General features: G+C 45.1%; 1 protein-coding gene across 4 annotated transcripts in view; it reads left to right on the top strand.

Annotated features, from left to right (window-relative positions):
- Positions 1 to 22,262, top strand: part of TNRC6C (trinucleotide repeat containing adaptor 6C) — a 146,166-nt gene that overhangs the window by 42,509 nt on the left and 81,395 nt on the right. For all 4 annotated transcript variants that reach the window (XM_082705325.1, XM_082705327.1, XM_082705326.1 and 1 more), the window contains exons 2-3: positions 7,509 to 7,608; positions 8,390 to 8,411. In XM_082705325.1, coding sequence (XP_082561451.1) covers positions 7,546 to 7,608; positions 8,390 to 8,411 — 85 coding nt within the window. In that variant the 5' untranslated portion in view covers positions 7,509 to 7,545. The remainder of the gene's footprint in view (positions 1 to 7,508; positions 7,609 to 8,389; positions 8,412 to 22,262) is intronic.

Consider the following 22,262-nt stretch of genomic DNA (forward strand, 5'->3'; position numbering starts at 1 on the left):
AGAACTCTGTCCTGTGATTCTAAATCCCAAGCCTATGCTCTTCGCCACGCACCTCTGTTTATTTCCGGAGTGTATCAAGTATTGAAGGTAACGCAAGTCTTACCTTCACTCTCCTATTAAGACTCTCTGTCCCTTGAGGTCCAAGACTCTTTTTATGTCTCTGCTCTCTTGTAATGCCCGCAGGGCCTCCTGAGTACTTCCCGCACAGAGCAGGGATTTAAAGGCATGGTGAAGAATTAAGAAACTTAAGTTTTTCAGTGATAGCTGGACAGGGTACTACTTCCTTCTCCTTTTTAAATTTTGTCTGTTAACACTTTACCAGCCCTTCCTTAACATAAATACTGTCAGGAAATTCTAATCGAATTGGCCAGACTTTCTAAATCATGCACATAACACAGACACCGGTGGATTAGTGAGCATTTTATTTATTTACTTATTTTTAAAGATTTTATTTATTTATTTGACAGACAGAGATCACAAGTAGGCAAAGAGGCAGGCAGAGTGGGAGGGGGAAGCAGGCTCCCTGCTGAGCAGAAAGCCCGATGCGGGACTCGATCCCAGGACCCTGAGATCATGACCTGAGCCGAAGGCAGCGGCTTAACCCAGGTGCCCATTAGTGAGCATTTTAATGACACGGTGTTGGAGTCTAACTGGGATACCTTCCGAATATAGGCTGTGGTTTGTCCTATGGCTGAAAACTAGGTTAGGATGAATACCAATTACAGTTTCTGGTAACTAAACCTCCAGGGTAGAAACAGGCCCACCCTCTTTTAATGAATCCTGCTTTTTTGCAAAAAGGGAGTAATCAACAAACCAGACTGAAAATTTGGAAGAGTTTCCACCCAGGATAGTTTTGTGTGGGGTAGCGGCATTCCCAGTCCACCTACACAGTTGTGTCTTCTGACTGACAGACAGTGTGTGGTTTCCCCAGGAATCCTCCAGTGATTGACACGCATCAAGACTTCAGGTACGGCGACTCCCCTACTTCCCAACTCGTCCCTCTTCTGGCTGCTTCCAGAATAGGAGTTGCTTCTTCTTCCACCTAGAATCTCCTAAGCCAGTGATGCCAAACTATTTGAGAACAAAAGAAACATTAAATTATTAAAACCCAGATTATTAAAAATATTTTCTTTCTGATAAAACTCAGTATAATGAGAACCCATTATAATGTAGGGGATTTATGTCCAGTCTGGCCCTTGTCCAATGTGGGGCCTGGAAGTTGAGCCCCATATCAGATTTTCTCCTTCCCTGGTTTTCACGACTACCGAAACAGAAGCTACAACACCAGTCGAAGCGGTGTTCTTATCTTTAGCGGAAGCTCGACAGGAAAGCTTGAGTTATTTGTAGTGGTAATAAACTGGAGAGGAGGTGCGTGTGTGCGACGGAGGAGTGATGAATGGGGGAGGGTAACAGCCACACCGCGGTATCTTCCGTAGCCGGGAGAAAGAAGAGTTGGGAGCCATCAGATGGGGGTGGGCAGAGGAGAGAGTCACACACATGTATTGAAGGAGAAAAGCAAGATGGAAAAAATTTGTTTAACACGATCCCACTTTTACAAAACAGACCAAGTAAAATGCTTTGTAAAAATGTATAGGTCTGTATGTTTCCATACAGACCTGAGCACAAAGAAAGATCTGGAAAGGTGTGAACGGTGGTTAACATGGGTTATCTGGAAGGGCCGGGCGGTGAGGGAGCAGGGGCTTTGCTGTAGGTGTGGAGAGAGGAAGAACCTGTGAGGGGACTCCAAGGAAATGTGAAACAAAAATGCAGAGTATACTGGAAAAAAAATAGAGGGTTATCTTTACACATGTATATGCAATCGTGTATTTAAATGTAGTTTCGGGACGCCTGGGTGGCTCAGTTGGTTGGACGACTGCTTTCGGCTCAGGTCATGATCCAGGAGTCCCGGGATCGAGTCCCGCATCAGGCTCCCAGCTCCATGGGGAGTCTGCTTCTCTCTCTGACCTTCTCCTCGCTCATGTGCTCTCTCTCACTGCCTCTCTCTCAAGTAAATAAATAAAATCTTTAAAAAAAAATGTAGTTTCAAGGGGGTGCCTGGGTGGCTCCGTGGGTTAAGCCTCTGCCTTCGGCTCAGGTCATGATCTCAGGGTCCTGGGATTGAGCCTGGCATCAGGCTCTCTGCTCAGCAGGGAGTCTGCTTCTTCCTCTCTCTGCCTGCCTCTCCGCCTGCTTGTGATCTCTGTCTGTCAAATAAATAAATCTAAAAAAGAGAGAGAGAGAGAAGGGTTTCTTTGTTGTTGTATTAGCTCTTTAACTAATTGAGATCTTTCTGTCAAGTGAATAAATAAAATCTTTTAAAAAATGTAGTTTTAAAAAGAAAATGTTTAAAAATAAAATTCGCCCAACCTGGCCCTCCCTTTTCTTTATTCTCTTTATTTTCTTTATTCTTCTTTATTTTCTTTATTCTCTTTATTCACTGTCAAGTGAATAAATAAAATCTTTTTAAAAAATGTAGTTTTAAAAAGAAAATGTTTAAAAATAAAATTCCCCCAACCTGGCCTTCCCTTTTCTTTATACTCCTTGTGAGTCTGCTTCAGAGAGACTCCACAAAAAAAAAGTACCGACCAACCCCTCTACAGTTGGCCCTTGAACAACAGGCGTCTCAACTTTAGGGCCCCACTTACACATGGGCTCTTGTCCATAAACACAAGACAGTGCCATAAATAGATCTTTGTCTTCCTTATGATTTTCTTAACATTTTGTTTTCTCTAGTTTTCTTTACTATGGTAATACAGTATGTAATATATATAACATACAAACGTGTTGTCTCTTGATGTGATCCCTAAAGCAGACTGTTAATAGTCAGTTTGGGGGGCGCCTGGGTTAGGGCCTCTGCTTTCGGCTCAGGTCATAATCCTAGGGTCCTAGGATCGAGCCCCACATCGGGCTCATGCGGGGCTCAATCCCAAACCCCTGAGATCATTACCTGAGCCAAAGGCAGTGGCTTAACCCACTGAGCCACCCAGGCGCCCAATAAATAAAATCTTAAAAAAAAAATAGTTTGGGGAGAGTTAAAAGTTGTACGTAGATTTCTGACTGCTTGGGGAGTCAGTATCCCTAACCTCCAGCATGCATGTTCAAGTGTCAGCTGTTGGGTTGATACATATTAGTTTTTTTTCTCCTCCAATGCGTCAAGAAGCTTCCCAAATCTAAGTGGTGTGTGTGTGTGTGTGTGTGTGTGTAATCTCCATTTCCGGTGTGGGGCTCAAAGCCACCGCCCCAAGATCAAGAGTTGCATGCTCTTCCAGCTGAGGCAGCCAGGTGTCCCTCCATATCTGTTTCTAATCTTCTCACTGGCCCTGCAAGATAGAATCTTATTAAGTATTACTAGATCATTTCAGGGAATAAGGTGTCCCTTGGAAAGAAAGGATACTTTCTTTTTAAAGTAAAAATGCAATTCGTTGTGAATTTTTAAGAAATTATTAGTGAGAAATGGCAGAAACTGTACTGGAGGTAGAAGGAGTTATGTCAATTGGGGGAAAGTAGATAAAATTGTATTAAAGAGTATACATCGGAATTGTGCTTTGTCCTGTAAACATGAGCTCAGGCAGGCAAGGCTTAAGAGAGCTAAGGGCCATATAGTCTCTTTATTTATGGCATTTTATTTTACTGTATAGTAAACTCTTGACTGTACTGCTGGAGGAGTAGCAGCTCTAATTGTTAGAGCAATAGAATTAAGTAGTCAGTTTTATTTCATCTTCAGTTGAATACCTTTTATTTATTTATTTGGGGGGGCTAATTTTTTTTTCATTTTTAAAAAAATTTACATTCAGTTAGCCAACGCATAGTACATCCTTCATTAGTTTTTTTTTTTTTTAAGATTTTTTTAATTTATTTGTCAGAGAGAGAGGGAGAGAGAGCGAACACAGGCAGAGAATGGCAGACAGAGGCAGAGGGAGAAGCAGACTCCCTGCCAAGCAAGGAGCCCCATGTGGGACTCGATCCCAGGACGCTGGGATCATGACCTGAGCCGAAGGCAGCTGCTTAACCCACTGAGCCACCCAGGCGTCCCACTGCAGTTAGTTTTTGCAGCTTTTAAAGATGCACCTGTACTTTTCTATTTTGTTAAGTTTACTCTCTGAGGATAATTTAAGGCTTTCATTGTACCGTAGATTAAGAAAGTGTAACATAGAGGAGGGCAGTCACTGCTTGGTTTTTATTTATGTGCTTCCTCCCAAGATGTGTGGCGGCAGCACGGTGGTTTTAGCCCCGCATCATGGACACGGCCCAGCACCCACAGGCTCGCCTATGCCTTCAGACCCTGTTTAAATGCAGATTTCCTGGTGTCCCTGCACTGTTGAACATGAGACTATTCCTGGAAAGTGTCATCTGAAATAACAAATGATCACCATTTTCCAAACTTGATAAGCGTACTGAATGAACTTCTTTAAAAGCAGTGTTCTCAGCCTTGGCGAAACATCAGAGCCATCTAGAAGCTTTAAAAACTGCTGGCCTCTGCATTCCACTCCCAGAGATTGCACAGAATGGAGTGGCAGCCCTAGCTTCGGAAGGTTTTAAAACTTCGTGGGTATTTCTGATGAACAGCCAAGACTGAGAACCACTGTTTTAAAGGAATAATATTCTCTAAGTAGCCCCCCCCCCACACCATGTTGCTTTAAATTATGTTTATAATGGTAGTGTTTAAATATGTACAAACTGACAGCAGGTTGGAATTCCTTATATATGTAGTTGTTTGGTGTGGTTTTTTGAAGATTTTATTTATTTATTTGACAGAGTTCACAAGCAGGCAGACAGAGAGGGGGACTCAGGCTCCCTGCTGGGCAGAGAGCCAACTCTGGAGCTTGATCACAGGACCCTGAGATCATGACCTGAGCCGAAGGCAGAGGCTTTAACCCACTGAGCCACCCAGGCACCCCCTTATGTATATAGTTACATATAAAACCCATCAATGAATGAAAAAACCTCAAAATCAGTAAATTCAAAACAACATTCATGTATATATGGATGCAATTTTCCTGAGGCTTTTGTGAATGCTTTTCTTTCTGTCTAGTCTGGTAAATTCTCTTTGCCACCTGGACCAGTCTGCCCAAGCAGGAGATAAAAGCACAAAGTAATGTAAATAGGGAAAGTTTCTTACAAAGAAGAGTTAAGCTGTGATAATAAAGTCATTGCAGAAACCGTATGGGACCTAGAGCTGAGGGAGAGTCCCCAAGGAAGGCTGGGGTTCAGACTACTTGAAGAAGGGGAAGTTGCAGCCCACCAAGTGGCAGAGCAGCTCCGTGATTTGCCCAAGTTGGCGAGTCTGCAGTTGCTGGGCAGCGACAGAACTGGCTCCGGAAAGCCACAGCCATTAGCAGGTCACAGGGCCGGCCGCACAGGCAGTGGGGGTTTGGGGGGCAGCCTTCCTGGGGGCAAACTGCAGCTGCTGGCCACCCATGTGCTGAGCAGGTCGGAGTGTCATCAGCACAGCAGGATACATGGAGCCCACCGGGTCCCGGATGGGAGGGCCCTGTCCTCAGTAGGACCACAGGAGAGGAGTGTAGGGACGGGGCCAGCAGCTGGAGGCCTGGGGCACAAAGTGTCTGTTGAAAGGGTCGCGGGCAGAAGGTTCTAGTCCGGGAGCCGCAAGGTTGCTGAGGGACCACCCTTTCTGGCCCGTGGCTGGGGTCATCACTGGTGTCCTCATAGCTACATGCTTAGTCGTGCTCCCTGCAAAGGAAGAACTACTTAAAGGAACTGCCCGTTTACTGCAGAGCGCGTGTTGAAGGTGGGATTTGGAGTTGCCCAACAGTAAATTGGTATCTGACCCGCCACCCCGTGGCAGCCAAATGCTTTTGCAGTGTTTAAGGCCCCGCTTACAGGCTGCCTGACCCTTCCAAGTGGTGTTACCCTGTGCTGTGCTCCCATGTACCCTTCTAGTAGCTCACCATGCTGTGTAGGAATCTTTGTTAAAAAACTAATTGCTCCTGGGGTGCCTGAATGGGTCAGTTGGTTAAGCATCATACTCTTGATTTCAGCCCAGGTCATGATCTCAGGGTCATGAGATCTAGCCCCACATTAGGCTACACCCAGAGTGTGAATTCTGCTTAAGATTCTCTCTTTCCCTCTCCCCCACCCCAAAGCTCGCTCTTTCTCTAAAAAAAAAAAAACAAAAACAAATAAAATTAATTGCTCTTTGGGACACCTGGGTGGCTCAGTCCTTTAAGTGTCTCACTCTTGATCTCAGCTTAGTTCTTGATCTCAGGCATGAGTTCAAGCCCTATGTTGGACTCCACACTGGCCATGAAGCCTACTTGAAGAAAAACTGCTCTTTCAAAAAATGCCATGTAGGAATCTTATTTAAAAAATAATTGCTTTCTCTTGGCAAGGATGCCCATTCCCACTGTTGGTGGGAATGCAAACTGGTGCATCCACTCTGGAAGACAGTGTGGGGGGTTCCCCTAAAAGGAACTGCCGTCCAGCAATTGCACTACTAGGTAATGACTCAAATACCACTTTGCAGGGTTACATGAACCCTGATGTTCACAGCAGCATTATTAGCAGTAGCTGAACTATGGGAAGAGCCCAGATGCCCATCAATTGATGAGTGAATAAAGAAGTTGTGTTGTGCACGTACATACATACACACACACACGAAACACACAATGGAATATTACCAATCAAAAAAGGATGAAATCTTGGCATTTGCAACAACGTGGATGGAGCTAGAGAGCATTATGCTGAGCGAAATAAGTCAGAGAAAGAAAAATCCCTTATGATTTCATTCATGTGGAATTTAAGAAACAGATGAACATGGGTGGGGAGGAAGAGAGACAAACCAAGAAACAGACTCTAGACTATAGAGAACAAACTGAGGGTTGCTAGAGGGGAGGTGGGCAGGGGTGGGTTAAATGTGTGTTGGGGATCAAAAGAGGGCACTGGCGATGATGAGCACCAGGTTTTGTGTGTAAGCGCTGAACTGCTAAATCCTACACCTAAAATTAATATTATACTGTCTGATAACTAACTGGAATTTAGATTAAAACTTGGAGGAAAATCTAAAAAAAATTTTTTTTTGTTTTTTCAAGCAAATGTATAATTACAGAATGCTTGAGAATCACTTCCAAGGACTCTGATTTGGTTGGGCTAGGGTGGAACCCAGTAATCTGCATTTTTGATAGGTAGTCTGGAGGATGCTGAGGATGTGGCTTCTGAGACAGCAATGAGAGATTGGGTCTGGGGCTGGACTGTAGGAACAGTGTCTTCCTCCGTTTTGTACCTTTATTGCCTGACCCGCTCCCGGCTAGAAGCATGGTGTTTGGCACCGGGGCGGAATGAACGACTCTGGAAGCACTAACGCGCTCGGGGGGCCCCTGAGACGTGGGTGGCCCAGAGAGGAGCCTCATGTTTCCCACGCCTTCTCGGAGTGCCTTTCCACCTTCTGTCTACGAAGCTCAGCCTGACCTAAAACTCCCTGCAGCTAATGTTTTGTCGTTGTTTGATCTAAAATGGACATTATACCAATGCCACCTTTCTTTTTTTCATAGGGAGAAAGAACAAGAAACACAAAAAGAGGAACGTTTGATGGAAGAAAAGAAAAAGAAAAAGCAGGAAGAAAAGAAAAAGAAGGAAGGTGCTCAGAAAAAGGTTTGGCTGGCATTCCTCCATCACTGTCTGTGATCACTGTGTGTCTCATCCGCATTGTCACAGGCATTCTGTTGGAGTTCCATTTTATGACCTCAGAAAATCAATATGTTAAATCTATAATTAGCAAAAAATAGATGTACTAGTGAAATAAATACAGAGTGACAGCCACAGAATGTCTTTCTTAAGGAACCTAGAAATAGTAGAGCTGAGCTTTAAGGAGGTCTGATTTTCATTGTTGGTGATAAAGAATGTTCATACTATTCCCCTTACTGTGAGCTGTCCAGAACAGCCATGTCTTGAGAAATGAAATGAAAAGGGTCATGTAACTGATTTTATTAGGAAAGCTAGAAATAATTTTTGCAGGTTTGGCAAATGTTCTCTTATAAATCCTATCAGTAAATATTAAAAATTAAAAGGCTTTCTGTAAATCTTACCATCTCATTTGAATCTTACTGCATTTACTATTCCAAGTTAGGCTGTTTGTTGTTGGTCTTGCCTAGTTTAGATGTCCTTTTTAATTTAAACTGTACCTTTTGGACTCTGTTAAAATACAGAGTTCTGATGAGCTACCAGGTAGGGTTTTTTAATTTTGCCTTTAGGTCAGTATTTGCATGTAATAGCATGTAGACTATGTATTTTCCCAGTAATAAATTTTAATGAATTGGGCAAAAACTTGTTTTTTAAAATTTCCAGTATTAAACCCTGCTTATAAAATTTCATAGATGTGCACATTCTACACATTATTATTCCTAAAGAGTTTCTGATTTTTTTTTTTTTCCAGGCTGCTGATCAAAAAACCAAAGGTAAGTTGATTTTATTTGCGGGTGGTGGTACATTTTATGGCAGCACCACACTCTTTATGATGAAGATGACTTTTAATTGATAGTTAAAAACAAAGAATCTAACTCTGGCTTTGAATCTTTTGAATCTTCTTTTTATCCCTGTGTATTTCTGCATTTATCGCTGGTTTCACCTCCGTATTTCATTGGCATTTGTTCAATCTAAAATGCCTAAAGAATGTTGTGTTCGCTTTCTGAACAATGCTTTTTACTTTTCCTTTGGTTTGCATTTTCCACCAAACAAGGACGAAACTGATAAAGGTGATCTGATTTGAGTAAGAACAGCCCAAAGATACTGCATTTTTTTGAAACGTCCAATTACTCTTTGCCTGACTGTGTAACAAGAAGAGGTATATATTTTCTGTATTCCTCTTCTTTTTTATTTTCTAAGTTGAAACTTTACTTGTTAGTGTCTTAGCGGGTATTGGAAACACGCGTAGTTCCCCCAGTAACGGAGGCGTCCCTGGGGTTTGCTGGAGAAGGGGCACGGCAGAGGCTGCACTGGGAGCCCCTTCACCCTGTGCTCGCCCTGGTTCCGGGCAGTGAAAGAGGGGCGTGTGCGCACGAGCTGCTTCTGCCTGCTCGGTTGAATTTGGGGCCAGTTATTTCATTTGTCCAAGCCTCAAGGGTCTCCTTAAAAGAAAGCTGGTGAGTGAGTGGCTCCCACCTCATAAAGCTCCTCTGAAGATTAAATGAGATCATGTGTGAAAAGGTCTCGGTGCCCAGCACGTAGTTGGCGCTCAGGAAGAGTGACCTAGAACTAATTGTGAGGATGGTAAAGATTCTGTTGAACGCATGTACACAATTGTAGGCGCAGGCAAGAGTACTACAAAGACTTACCAGCTTGCTGTCTCAGGCAGTACCACTGGTATTGGTAGTAATTGGTAGTAATGGTGGTACCACTATCATTAGTAGTGTACCACTGCTAATACTCTACTTTTGTTTGGCATCTTAGAGTTTCCGAAGTGAAGTTTATATACATGACTTCATTCAGACTTCGTAACTAAGCAGGGCAGGTGGCAGGTGACTGTGGAGAAACTGAGGCTGACACGCGAGTTAAGGGGCTTGAGCCGGGCCTCTGACCTCCGGGCAGTGGGCCTCCGGGCACCGGCACCAGGGTCACGGTAAGATGGGATTTCATGTAAAGTAAATATTATAATGCATCCCAGTTCCCAGAAAAGAATTTGTCTCTCACTCTCAGAAGCAGTATGAATGTATAGCACACTTTTCCAGAAGACCTGGAGGGCTGTGGTACATAGTTGTATTAACAGGTATGATCCTGAGTAAGAAAGAATGGTTTCTTCCACTTGTCATTTAAAACTACAGGATTGTTCTGAGTCATTTCTTTTCTTTTCTTTTTCAAACATTCTGAGAAGTTTTTATAACCTGATTCAATACTAGCCATATTCTGTTGTCATTTTCAATGTTTTCTCTTCATGGAGTAACAAATTGCTTATGGTCGTATAATGATCCTGCCACACTACACAGAATTATTGTTTCATGTTAGAGTTCTGATGAGCATTTCCTTGCTTACTCCAAAGTCTGCCGGTGTTTCCTCTTCTCCTTTTATCATCTCTAAATTACTGCTCCTTTGGGTCTAATTTGTCATCAACTGTACTAACTGTAACTAGCCTTAGTGCACATAATAATAATGATTATTAATGTGTCCTAAACAGAAAAAAAACAAGCTTTTTAAATTATAAATAATCTAGCAGTGCTGCTTGATAATTCATTAATGAATATTAGCAGTATCAAGGTTTAAATTTTTCTCAGATGCTCCGTTATTACTCGTTCGAATCAAAATTAATTCCCTGCAGGGAGCTGTTTCTGAATTTCTGACCGGAGATGTGCGTTGGACAGCACAGGCTGGGCCTGCTACTCCCCCTCATTAACACTTCCCCATGCCCTGCCCTTTACAGAACTGCACTGAGCAATTTGAAAGCCTTGTATGAGCCTTTCCATAAACAAAATAGTTTCTTATAATTTCTGCCAAACGTTGTCTTTGCTTTATCAGTGACTCAAGAAGGAGGTAGCTGAGCACAGTTACCTGTTATGCCTTTAGTGATATTCCAGATGCCCTCACAGTTGGGGGAAGGCAGTCAGACATAATCTTACCTATCTATTGAATTTCTGCTGTGGAGGACCGGTATCTGAGTGTTGGGCACTGTATAATGGGTTTTGCTTAGGTAATCAGTTATCTCTCTTTTGTTTTGGGTACTGCCCTTAATTTGGGCGCAGATAAGAGTAGCTTTATATGTGATGTGATGACTTTGTGAGCCTCAATTTTCCATATTGTGTTCTGGGTTTTTTATGGATTTGATTTTTTTCTAAGGATTAATTATAATACCCATAAGTGTGAAGTAATTTAATTCATTGGTTTTGGCCAGATTTTCTAAAGTTCATAAAATAGAAAGATAAGTTTTCATACAAAAAGCTCAAAGTTAATTATATCATGTATGAAAGCGAGTATCTTTATGACCCAACATGTCTCGAACTCCATATGATTAATGCTTTATGATTTTGAGTCATATACTTTTATAAATTTATACATTATGATTAGTCTCCTAATCTTGCTTGAAAGGACTATAATTTAAGTTTTGCAGTTGGGTATTAACTTTGCCATGCATTCAATTTGTAATGCTAATTTTAAGAAAATCTTTATGTGCTTTTGTTAATGTAAATCAGTTCTTTCAGGCCTTAGGTTGAGCGATAAAGGTTCTGGGGTCGGGGATTGTTTGCTCTGCTCCGTGTTCCTGTTAAGGCTCATTCTAAACATGGTTTTCTCAGGATGAATGAAGGCAAGCACTGAAGTTTAGAGGGTGCCTTCCCAGCTCCGTACTCAGATCCTGATCCGAACAAGTACGAGTGAGAGCCCTCCTCTCTGCACTGGGCCAGTTGGGCGGCGCTGCTGCGGAGTAGAGTCAGCTCTGTTGGCTCGACACGATACTCAGTGGTTAGGGCTGTAAGGCATCACATCTGTGTTTTCCTGACACTGTGTCATAGAATCAGCAGATTCCTTGAGTTTACGTGTATTCATATTCTCATCCACATAACCAAAACAAATAGGATTTTGAGTGTATGAGTTACCCTTAGAAGCAGTAGCTAAAAGTCTCGTTAGTGTACTTTGCACAGTATATTTTATGAAATACGGCATTTTGTTGGCCTGTCTGAAAAATTAATAAAATCATGAAGTTTGAAGGGTCCTTAGAGATTCTCCAGTTCCTTCACTGGTTTGGAAATGAGATTCAGAGAGGTTAAACAATTTGCACAGATTTTGACAGCTGTACTTAGTGGCAGAACTAGAACCCTCCTCCTCTTGCTGTCAGTTACAGCTTCGTCCTGCTGTCATATGAAGGAGACATCAGTATTGTTGATCCCTTATCACTACAGTCATTCATTTTAGGAAGTAACTTAGGATCTTTTCAAATAAGGCTGAAAGAAATTCCTAAGAGATTGGTTATGTGATGGATCTTTATGGGATATGGGATCTTAGAGGATTTTAAATATTCGATGGCTTTCTTTAGCCATGCTGTTCTGTGTTTAACACAACTACTTAATTTTACTGTTAAACCCCTGACAGAAAGAAGATATAATACATGCATTAATATTTTTTCCATGGAACAAAAGAAAGTATATTAAGATGTGGTATTTTTCCCCTAACATATAGGCAACTTATAAAGACAAAATTGTGGGGGAAAAAAACAACAACTCAGCAGGTACATAGATATAAATTCTTTATCGAATTTTAGAAGGAAGGAAGTATAAATCCACTGGGGCAGGGAGGCGGCTTGGTGCTCCTGCTACAAGCCCTTTAACAGCATCTTCTTGATGGCCCTTTGCTAAGTCTCAGATAAAGTGAAAGTCCACGTCTCTGTTTAGCTTAACTAAACTCTGATGTTAAATGTAGAAGCAGTCGCAAGTTTAGAGAAAGTTACAGCTCTGAAGGAAGCCGACAGTCTGCTCTCTGAGAAGTCACTTAACAGGCTACTTTCTTTGCTTTGCCTTTTTTTTTTTTAAAGGTTTTATTTATTTATTTGACAGACAAAGATCACAAGTAGGCAGAGAGGCAGGCGGTGAGAGAGGGAGAGAAGCAGGCTCCCAGCTGAGCAGAGAGCCCGATGCGGGGCTTGATCTCAGGACCCTGGGATCATGACCTGAGCCGAAGGCAGAGGCTTTAACCCACTGAGCCACCTAGGTCCCTTTTGCTTTGCCTTTTAAACCGCTTTATTGAGTTAAACTGGCACGCGGTAAACGCCTGGAAGTCTCCCTGTGCCGCCGCCAACCCAGCCCTCAGCCCCCCAGCTTCATCGGTCCGAAGACGAACACTCGCCGGCTCCCGGTCCCTGTGTGAGGTTTTCTTTTCTAGATTCCGGTTAGACCAGCGGAACCACGAGGGGTGTGTTCCGGGCTTCTCTCGCTCGGGGTGATGTGTGTCCGCAGCTCACTCCTCCTCACTGCCGAGCGGGGCTTCCGCTGTTTGGGCATCGCGGTCTGTCCTTTCACCTGACCCTGCACGTCGGAGTTGTTTCTAGTGTTTAGCTTTCGTGAATAAAGCTTAAGTGAGCTCTGGAATCTGAGTTTCCGTAGATGTGCGCTTTGCCTTCTCTGTGGGAGACGTATGGGGGTGGAATGGCTGCTTCCAAGGATAGATGTTTGACCTTCAGGAAGCTGCAGAACATTTTCAAAGTGGTTCCCCAGTGCTACATCCTTACCAGTACTTGGAAAATCAGTCTTGATCCTTGTAGCCACTCTGATGGGTGTGTGGCCATCTCTCGCTGTTCTTTTGATTTGCATTTCTGTAATGTGATGGTGTGGAATGTTACTGGCGTGCTTTTCTGCTGTGTATCTTTGTCGAATAGTCAAATATTTTGCTACTTTATAAAAGTTGAGTTACTCACTTGCTTATTCCAGATTGGTTTCTAATACACATGGACTCTAGGGTCAGGCAGAAAGACGCATCCCTGCCCGTAGCTTCCTTTGGATCCCATCAGTTCCCGTCCTCTCCCTGTGCGCAGCTGTTTGGAAGACGGTCCTTTCAGAAAATACGCACTTTTAGCGGCAATCATATTTTCTCTCACTTTCAACATACCTACTAAAGATTGCATTAATAAATGAGCTGTTAGGGGCACTTGGGTGGCTCAGTGGGTTAAAGCCTCTGCCTTCTGCTCGGGTCATCTCTGCTCAGCAGGGAGTCTGCTTCTCCTTCTCTCTCTGCCTGTTGCTCTGCCTACTTGTGATCTCTGTCAAATAAATAAATAAAATCTTAAAAAAAATAAATGAGCTGTTAGTCATATTTTGCTATCTAGAGTTGTCACGTTAGTTCATTAATTAAACAGTTAAAAAATATTTATCAGAGATAAGTAAGTTCCCTGTTCTCAAAGAGATGCATTAGTAGGAAGGGTTGGTTATATAAGCAAATGAATGCACTAAAGTGTTCTGAGGGTTGTGATTTATTTATCCCACATCTTCTACCTGAAAAGATTTAACTACATTCACTTGGTCATGTTTCTGTCCACTGTTTATGTCCCTGTAAGAAAAAATGACCTGTTTTTAAAAATAAGTGAGAAAACTGGGGGAAAGGCAAAAACTGCTTCAGAACGAAATGAATGCACGCTAGGGTTGGCCACGTCCCCAGTTGTCCCCAGGTTAGCCATGAAAATGAGACAAGGGGGGTGCCTTATCCCAGCCGTTCTAACCCACCCATGAGGCCAGTAGAATGGAGCACTCCTGAACAGTCTGTCCTACCAAAAAAAGGGAGTTGAAGCTGGAGGGGTGGAGGGCGGGGAGACCAGCTCATCCAGTCCGTCTTAGGACTTTAGATTTGACCTTTCGGACCAGAGGAAGCCACGGGAGATTTTAAGTGAGAGAGTGACTTCATTAGATTATCATGAGATATATTTTAGGAAGATCATGGAACATGCCAGATTGAAGACGAATCAGACAGTCGGGAGAGGGAACTGGATGCAGCCGGTGCAGTTAGACCGCTGCACACTTCACATTCTAGATGATAGCTCTACGGTGAGGGCGGACAGGAAGGGTTATGTGGTAGAGCCAGCAGAACTTGGAGACCAACCGGGTTACACATTTGATCCAGCAGATGCTTGCGGAACACCTGTTTGCCTGGCACTGGTCACTGTGGGGAGAAAAAGATTAAACAACAACAACAAGGGATGCACTCCGCACCCTCTTGCACACTCTTGGAGCTTCGAGTCTTACCGGGAATGAGCAGAAACCTCAATCAGGACGCCGCGTGTGTCGTCACTGGCCGGGATGGCCACTGTGCAGGAGAAAGAACATGGTCTAATGACAGCATAGAACAAAAGACCTGGAGCCAGGCTGCAGTGAGCAAAGGCATCCCCAGTGATGCTGAGTCGCACGCGGTCTGACGGGTGGGGAGAAGGCAGCTAGGCCAGGCAGAGTAGAAGACTCGCGGGCTTCCACATTCAGAGGGGACAGCGTTCGCAAAGGCTGACTGGCCCATGTGGCATTCTCCAGGAACTAAGCAAAAAAAAAGCTGGCATAGAAGGCGAGTTGTCGGCAAGGGGAGAGTGGTGTCGGTGAGGCTAAGGAAGATGGGGACCCAGCGCACACCGGGCATGTAGAGTTGGAATATTCCTCTTTTTTTTTTCAAAAACTTTTTTTTTTCCTTTTTGAAAGATTTTATTTATTTGACAGAGCAAGAGAGCACAAGCAGGGGAGCAGCAGAGGGAGAAGGAGAAGCAGATGCCCGCCGAGCAGGGAGCCCGACATAGAGGGCTCGATCCCAGGATCCTGGGATCATGACCGAGCCGAAGGCAGATGCTTAACCATCTGAGCCATCCAGGCGCGCCTGGAATATTCCTTTTAAAAATCAGATTGCAACATGGCCGATTTCCCTTCCCCTCCCCATCCCTCTCCGACTGAATGTTGGCATAGTCTGACTCGGGCTCCCTCTTGTGGCAGGCTCTAGGATCCCGCGCTTTGGAGGACAAACATCCCAGGATTATTGCTGGTCTACGATTTGTACATTTATTGAAGAAAACACACAGTCCTACCACACAGGGCAGTACGCATGCTCTGAGAGAACACATTTCAGATGTGATTCCACTTAAAACTTCTGTGTTTCATGAGATTTAGCATTTGCTGTGTTTCAAGAGCTTGTTCCATTACGGATGGTCGCGCGTGGGAAGAGACGAGGTCAGCCTGGAAGTGAGCAGGGTGAGAAGCTGTGCACTGGGGGTCTCTGTTCACCCTCCGTGTCTGTCCAGTGTGTTGCCTCATTCAGGGAGTATTTCTGGTTAACATTCTGTATGGAGAAGATGATAGAAAAGCCAATATGTATCTGTACTGGGTTTGTTACTTGCCTTTAACATACGCTGTTATCAGAAGTTTCTATTTTGATCTTCTGAATCTGCCAGCTCTTGCTTAAAAGAACTTAGAAATATTTGTCTGTGTGATAAATAGTACATTTTTTTAGAGTAGAAGCATCCAAAGACCAAAACAATGTAATTTTCTAATAAAATGGTTCTTACTGTTAGTAATCATTATTAAAGTAAATTTATTTTAACATTCATATTATCCAGTCTGATGTACTAAGAGTAGCACTTAATTTAATTTCATGCTTTTTAGAGAGGTAACTGTAGTACACTAGAATAGAAAATATCTCTGAACAGCATTCTCTCATTAGCAACAGGCAGTAAGATGATGTAGTTAGCGATTAATGAGTTTGTGCTCATTTTGAGTTGAGCTCTTAAAGTTGCCATGGTGACAGATCAGCCAGAAGCCGTCAACAGAACACACAGAAGGCCACCGCTTGGTACCCCACTGGGAATGCCAGTAAGCACAGCGGATGGCCGCTCCTGCACATGGCTGTCTTCCCCTCGCCTCTTGTTGCTCTAAGGAGCTTCTTGCCGTGGCCTTGCCTGCTGTGTAGGTGGCGGAAGAGATTGTAATCATGAAAATCTTCTTGGAATCATAGATTATTTTAGCCCTGGAAAATAGTTCTCTTTTATATATGTTTAAGTAAATATAAATTTTAAATTTTAAGAAACTCTGAATCTTTGAGTATGTATTCTGAAATAGCTAGGTTTAATGATTTTTCAGTATTTTTCTTATGTCATTGTGTGGTATCTATACAATAGAGAAATTCTGTGTTTTATTATACAAAAACTTATCTGTCTTTGGGCTCATGAGGAAACTATTAAATTCTTACACTATTGTAAGATGCATGCAAATTTCAGAAATAAGACATGTTAAAGTGTCCCTCTAGGTTGGCATTTATCTATAGTTACTTTCAAAATACACCATTGCAGGCCTACAGTTGTCAGTGTGCTTTGGGCTTATTATGGTAGCCCAGGAGATGCTGATGGAGCGCATGTGTAAGGTAGTCCCATTACGGTAAATGTCATTACGAGGAAACCGTTGCTGAATATCTAGGTGATGACCACACACCGTGATGATGTCTAGGTGAGTGAAAGAGCTGAGTATACTACTTGCTAAAAAAGGATCTGTGCTCTTAATCAGAGGTCAGTTAAAGTGTCTAGCTTTTTTTAAGGACAGGGAATTGAGTGCTTATAAAACCATTGCGAGGCCAGAGGGAGGGGGCACACCCTAGGCTGGGCCTCTAGAAATGATTCCTCCCAGAGTCATCCCAAAGAGCTGCTCCCTAGGAAAGAATCAGGAGGCCTCACTGGCACTGTTGACTTCAAGGGCACAGTGTCACCACTGCATCCCAGTGATCAGGAAGCTGCCATCAGCACTGTCCCTCACTGCCACTAAGACAGTGATTGGGAACTAGGAAGGACCCTGCACAGAAACGCCCACCATTTCCAGAACTGTGCTTACAGCCGGAGCCGGGTAGCAGAGAGCAGCCAGGTCACTGCCTGCTAGATCACATGGCTACACACATCTGCTTGGGGTCTGCTCCACAACTGGGGCCCCCCTGCAGCTGGGAGCCAGACCCCTGTTAATCATGCCCCTGGTGTGCTTGCTGGGGAGTGGGGGGCAGGGAGAGACAACTCTGACCGCTGCTCTGGACCATGTCTAAAAACGGCGGGATGGATGCCGGCTCGTCAACTTTTGTATGTAGTGTTTGGCGCTTTCCAGACGGTGGGAATGTGAGACCCAGATTAAGTGGGGAGGTTGAGGGCCAGACTAGAGATGTAATCCTCCAGTCCTGAGTACAGCTGTCAATATCTGTGCTAAGTTGCCACAGTCGCTTCTGGCAGCCTTTGCCGGCTGGCTCCCCTTCTTCAGTTAGGTCGCGAATTGCAGTTCATATCACGTGACTTTGAGTTTTGTTCCTTAGTCTACAGTCCTTCCCATTGTTCCCAGAGGGGAAGAGGAGTGAGGTGGATTATTAAGACTGGCCAGGACTATTGACCTAACTTCAGTCAGACTCCTCCTAGACCATCTCCTAGGCTTGTCCCTGTACTTCTTGTAAGATCCGGTTTTAGCAAGAACCGTGCTAAGTCAGTTTCACCAGACCCGCCCCCCGCCCTTCCTGGATGTCTGACCCAGTTCCGCATCCTCCATGGGCCCAGGTGATGCCTGACGCCCTGGCCTGCCTTCAGCCAGAATCCTGCTGGGTCCGTTTAGCCAGAAGCCGCCTCACCCTTGACGTGGCCTCGTAGTGGTTTTCTGCTTGCTGCTCCGCTCCTGTGCTCCCTGGTTTTAAATCCCCGCCTGTCCCTGCTGTGTTCGGGAGTTGAGCCCAGTCTCTCTCCCCCGATGTAAATCCCAGCACCTGGTTCCTATATCCATCAGCCCTGTGAGGGTCCCGGATGGAGCTGCCTCACCATCCTTAACAAGTGTCTTTGCACGGTTTTTCTTTACCATAATAACCACAGTGCACTTAGTATGTGCTAGACATTGTTCTGAATAGTTCTTTACGTATTGAACATTCTCTCCCCAAAGAACCTTCTCAGTAAGGTACCCTAACCCCCGTTTTACCCCTCACTTACCCACATCTTACAGATGGCACAACTGAGTGACCAAGAGGTTAGAAACTTACCCAGCATCACCAGCCAGGAAGGGCCAGAGCTGAAATTTATTTATTTTTTTTAAAGATTTTATTTATTTATTTGACAGATCACAAGTAGGCAGAGAGGCAGGCAGAGAGAGAGAGAGAGAGAGGAGGAAGCAGGCTCCCCGCTGAGCAGAGAACCCGATGCGGGGCTCGATCCCAGGACGCTGGGATCATGACCTGAGCCGAAGGCAGAGGCTTTAACCCACTGAGCCACCCAGGCGCCCCCAGAGCTGAAATTTAAACCCCAAATCCGTACCCATCGCCACTGCACTGTATCTCTAGAGAGGCACACGGAAATGATAAGGCTCGCGTTGCTCCTGGGGAGACTCTTCAGAGCAGCATACAGGCAGGCAGAGGGGAAATGGGGCTTCGGTGGCATCGGTGAAATTCTTCTTAAGCTGGAGATTGGGTACATGAAGGTTTGTTGATTATTTGAACTTTATGCCTTTTCGTACATCTTAAATATTTCCAAATAATTTTTTTTCAAGATTATGTTTATTCGACAGAGAGCACACATGCACAAACAGGAGGAGTGCCAGGCAGAGGGGGAGGGAGGATCAAGGAGCCCGACGCAGGGCTGGATCCCAGAACCCCGGGATCATGACCTGAGCCAAAGGCAGACACTTAACCGACTGAGCCACCCAGGTGCCCTTCCAAATAAATTTTTTTTTTTTTAAAAGATTATTTATTTATTTATTTGACAGAGAGAGATCACAAGTAGGCAGAGAGGCAGGCAGAGTAAGAGGGCCCGATGCGGGGCTTGATCCCAGGACCCTGAGACCATGACCTGAGCTGAAGGCAGAGGCCTAGTCCACTGAGCCACCCAAGAGCCCCCCAAATAAATTTTTAAAGGAAAGAATGTCTTGGTAGTATGGCTTGGGTAACAAGACGGAAATGTCTTGGTGCACTGGGCACCTGTGCTCCCTGCTCTGTTAAGTCCCTGGTGAGGAAGGGAAGGTGGACCCTGATGGGAACCTAACATCCCAAGGGTTGCCCCCTGGGGATTTGTGGAGTGGAGCAAGGCGGGGGGCTGGTGCTGTGGGCCAGGCTACAGGTGGTTTCCCTGACCTGTGAAGGTGACAAGGGATAAGCACACAGGACCCCTGTCTCTAGAGCTTGCACAGACAGGTTCTTGGTCAAGGTCACCTGCTTGTTGAGTTTAAATAGCAGTGAAAGAGTATGTCAGCTCAACATGAACTTGTAATCAGAGGAACCTTTCCTGGAGAACTCCCTGAAACCGGAGGCTCCAGACTCCCCTGTGTGCTGCAGCCGAGCAGGAACCCCCCGGGGGGGGGGGCTCTCCCAGCTATTGGCCACCGGGTGGATTCGGAAACCCTTACAAAGCCTGTGCCTGCCTCTCCCGCCTCAGGCCCAGCCGCTCTCCCTTGATGCCCCAGGCTCCAGCCACACTCCTCGCCAGCAGGAAAGCTGCTCCTCGGGTCAGGACCATCCCCACAATGCGCCGGTTGGTGGGTGTGAGCTCACGGGCCTGTGCACGAACCCCCGCGCGCGCACACACACGAGTTTAGGTGTGCTCGCACACACCCCTCACCTGGCTGTCGCTTCTCCAGCCCCGTTGTCACTTCCTCACCGGAACTAGCTGCCTGTCATGCTTACCACGACAGGTAGTTGTTATTTCTGAAATCATAATCTCTTACTGGATAATAAACTACAAGGACAGGGAACTGTATGTTTTCCACGGTGTATACCCAGTGTCTGGCACAAAATTGGTGTCCCTTAAATATGACCTGAATAAATATGGAGAGGGGACATGAGGGTACAGACACACCGGGGAGGGGCCGGGCATGTGAGGCAGAGAAAGCCAGCCCACAGGGATTTGACCCCTGACTCACCGTGCCCTGCTTTCCCGGTTTCCCAGAGCACCTAACCGCTGCAGCTCGTGTCTCACTGTGCGGCCTGTTCTTTCCTTCTTGCCCTGCTGAGACGTGGGCTCCGAGGCGGGAGTCTGCCTTTTCTGTTGCCCCCTGCCCAGAACAGCGGCTGGCTCTAGCAATGTCCACGTCATACGTGGAGGGAGCTAGCTGGTACCAGGGTTTCTTTCTTCCTTCCTTTCTTTCTTTTTTCTTTAAGAATTTATTTATTTATGACAGAGACAGCGAGAACAGGAACACAAGCACAGGGGAGCTGGAGAGGGAGAAGCAGGCTCTCTGCTGAGCAGGGAACCCAATGCGGGGCTCGATCCCAGGACCCTGAGATCATGACCTGAGCGGAAGGCAGAGGCTTAATCCACTGAGCCACCCAGGCGCCCCAGTAGTAGGAATTTAGAAGCTGTGTGGGCCCTGTTGTGACCAGGCCCTTTGAAAATTGTAACTGAAAGCAGAAAATCATTTTGAAGGAGCCTCAGTTTCTCAGAGGGTGGTTTCGTATCTGCCTTTTCCCCAGCAGGTGTCACTGTTACTCGAGAGGGGAGCATTGGGGAGAGGAGGGGCCGGGAGCACGCCCCCGCGCCGAACTATTACGCAGCTGCCGGCTTCGTGTTCTCTAAGGCAGTGACTTGTTGATGGTCCCTAAGTAAAATCAAGCTGAAATCCCCACAGCCTGGCTGAGTTCTGCTCTGTTAAAACAGTGATGTGTAGGATAGACTCGTCTGCGAGCCTCGGTTAAGTGAGGCATAGCCTTAGACGCAGGGGAATTTGAGAAGAGCTGCGTCACGATGACTGGGATATCCCACTCTTCCTTTGGGTGGCGAGAGATCAAGAAATTTGTGTCTGAAGAAAGTGGATGGCTTGTCAGAAACTGCCCATTTGGTTTATCTATATTATATGAGCAGATCAAATTTTGAGATACTGCACTTATCAGTGGAGATTATGTGAGTTAGCTGCTAGTTTTCAAAGATCTGAAGAACACGGTTGACACCAGAGAAGCTTTGTCGCTGTCTCATAAAAGAGGCCAGAGACACAGTTCGGTAGGGTCCGAATTCTTGGTTCCTTCCAGCTCGTCGCTCTGAGGAGTGAGGCTGCTCTTCGCGCTCCTTCAGACTTTTCCTACAAAAGCCCAGACAGCACCTGTTGTAGACTTTTCTGGCCTTGTATGGTCTCTGTCATATATTCCTCATTGTTCTTTCCTGACCTTTCAGAAATGTGGGAAACCTTTAGTTCACCTGTTCTGACTCCTGCCCTACACAGCTCTCCCCCTTCAGAGGGGAGACTGGTTTGGGATTCTTTGACTCTTAAAATGAGGCTCTAAACGTGACCACGCATCGTGTAATGCAGATAACACTAGGAAAGTGGAATAGTCCATATTTAGATTTCTTAGCATTGGTGCTTTTATGTCCAAAGCTGGTTACCTGTTGATAACACTCCTTTATTGTACTTATACAGAACAGTGACTGATAGCATTCATTTACTATAGGAGACTTCTTCATTTCTGGAGCACAGACTCCTTTTTCTCTAAATATTTTGAAGAAAAACAGCCCTGTGTTTGTCCTCCCTTCTTTTTGAAAAGATAACAGTGGTGTAGTGGCAGCAGGCTGGCTCTCGGAGACGAGGCTGCTGGTGTGTCTTGGTCAGCTCGCCTGGGCCCCCAGGTGTCTGTGCAGAGCAGGGCGGCACAGGGTGATTTCCTTGCTGGTTGTTTCCATCAGGTTTTGAGTTTAGGCAGGTTTTCTGCACTTCCGTTCTTTGAGAAGGCTAGGTGACAGACGGAAGTACTGGACTCTGATGCTAGTTGGCCTCCAGTGTTAGCTACTACAAAAGAGGAGGGATTTTCATCGTAAGGGTAGGTAGAACTCTATAGCTTAGTAATCATTCTCTTCCCTTATTCTGTCCTCCCTGCTTCTCCTCCTCCTC

Source organism: Mustela nivalis, assembly GCF_964662115.1.
Source record: "Mustela nivalis genome assembly, chromosome: 17".
Taxonomy (NCBI): domain Eukaryota; kingdom Metazoa; phylum Chordata; class Mammalia; order Carnivora; family Mustelidae; genus Mustela; species Mustela nivalis.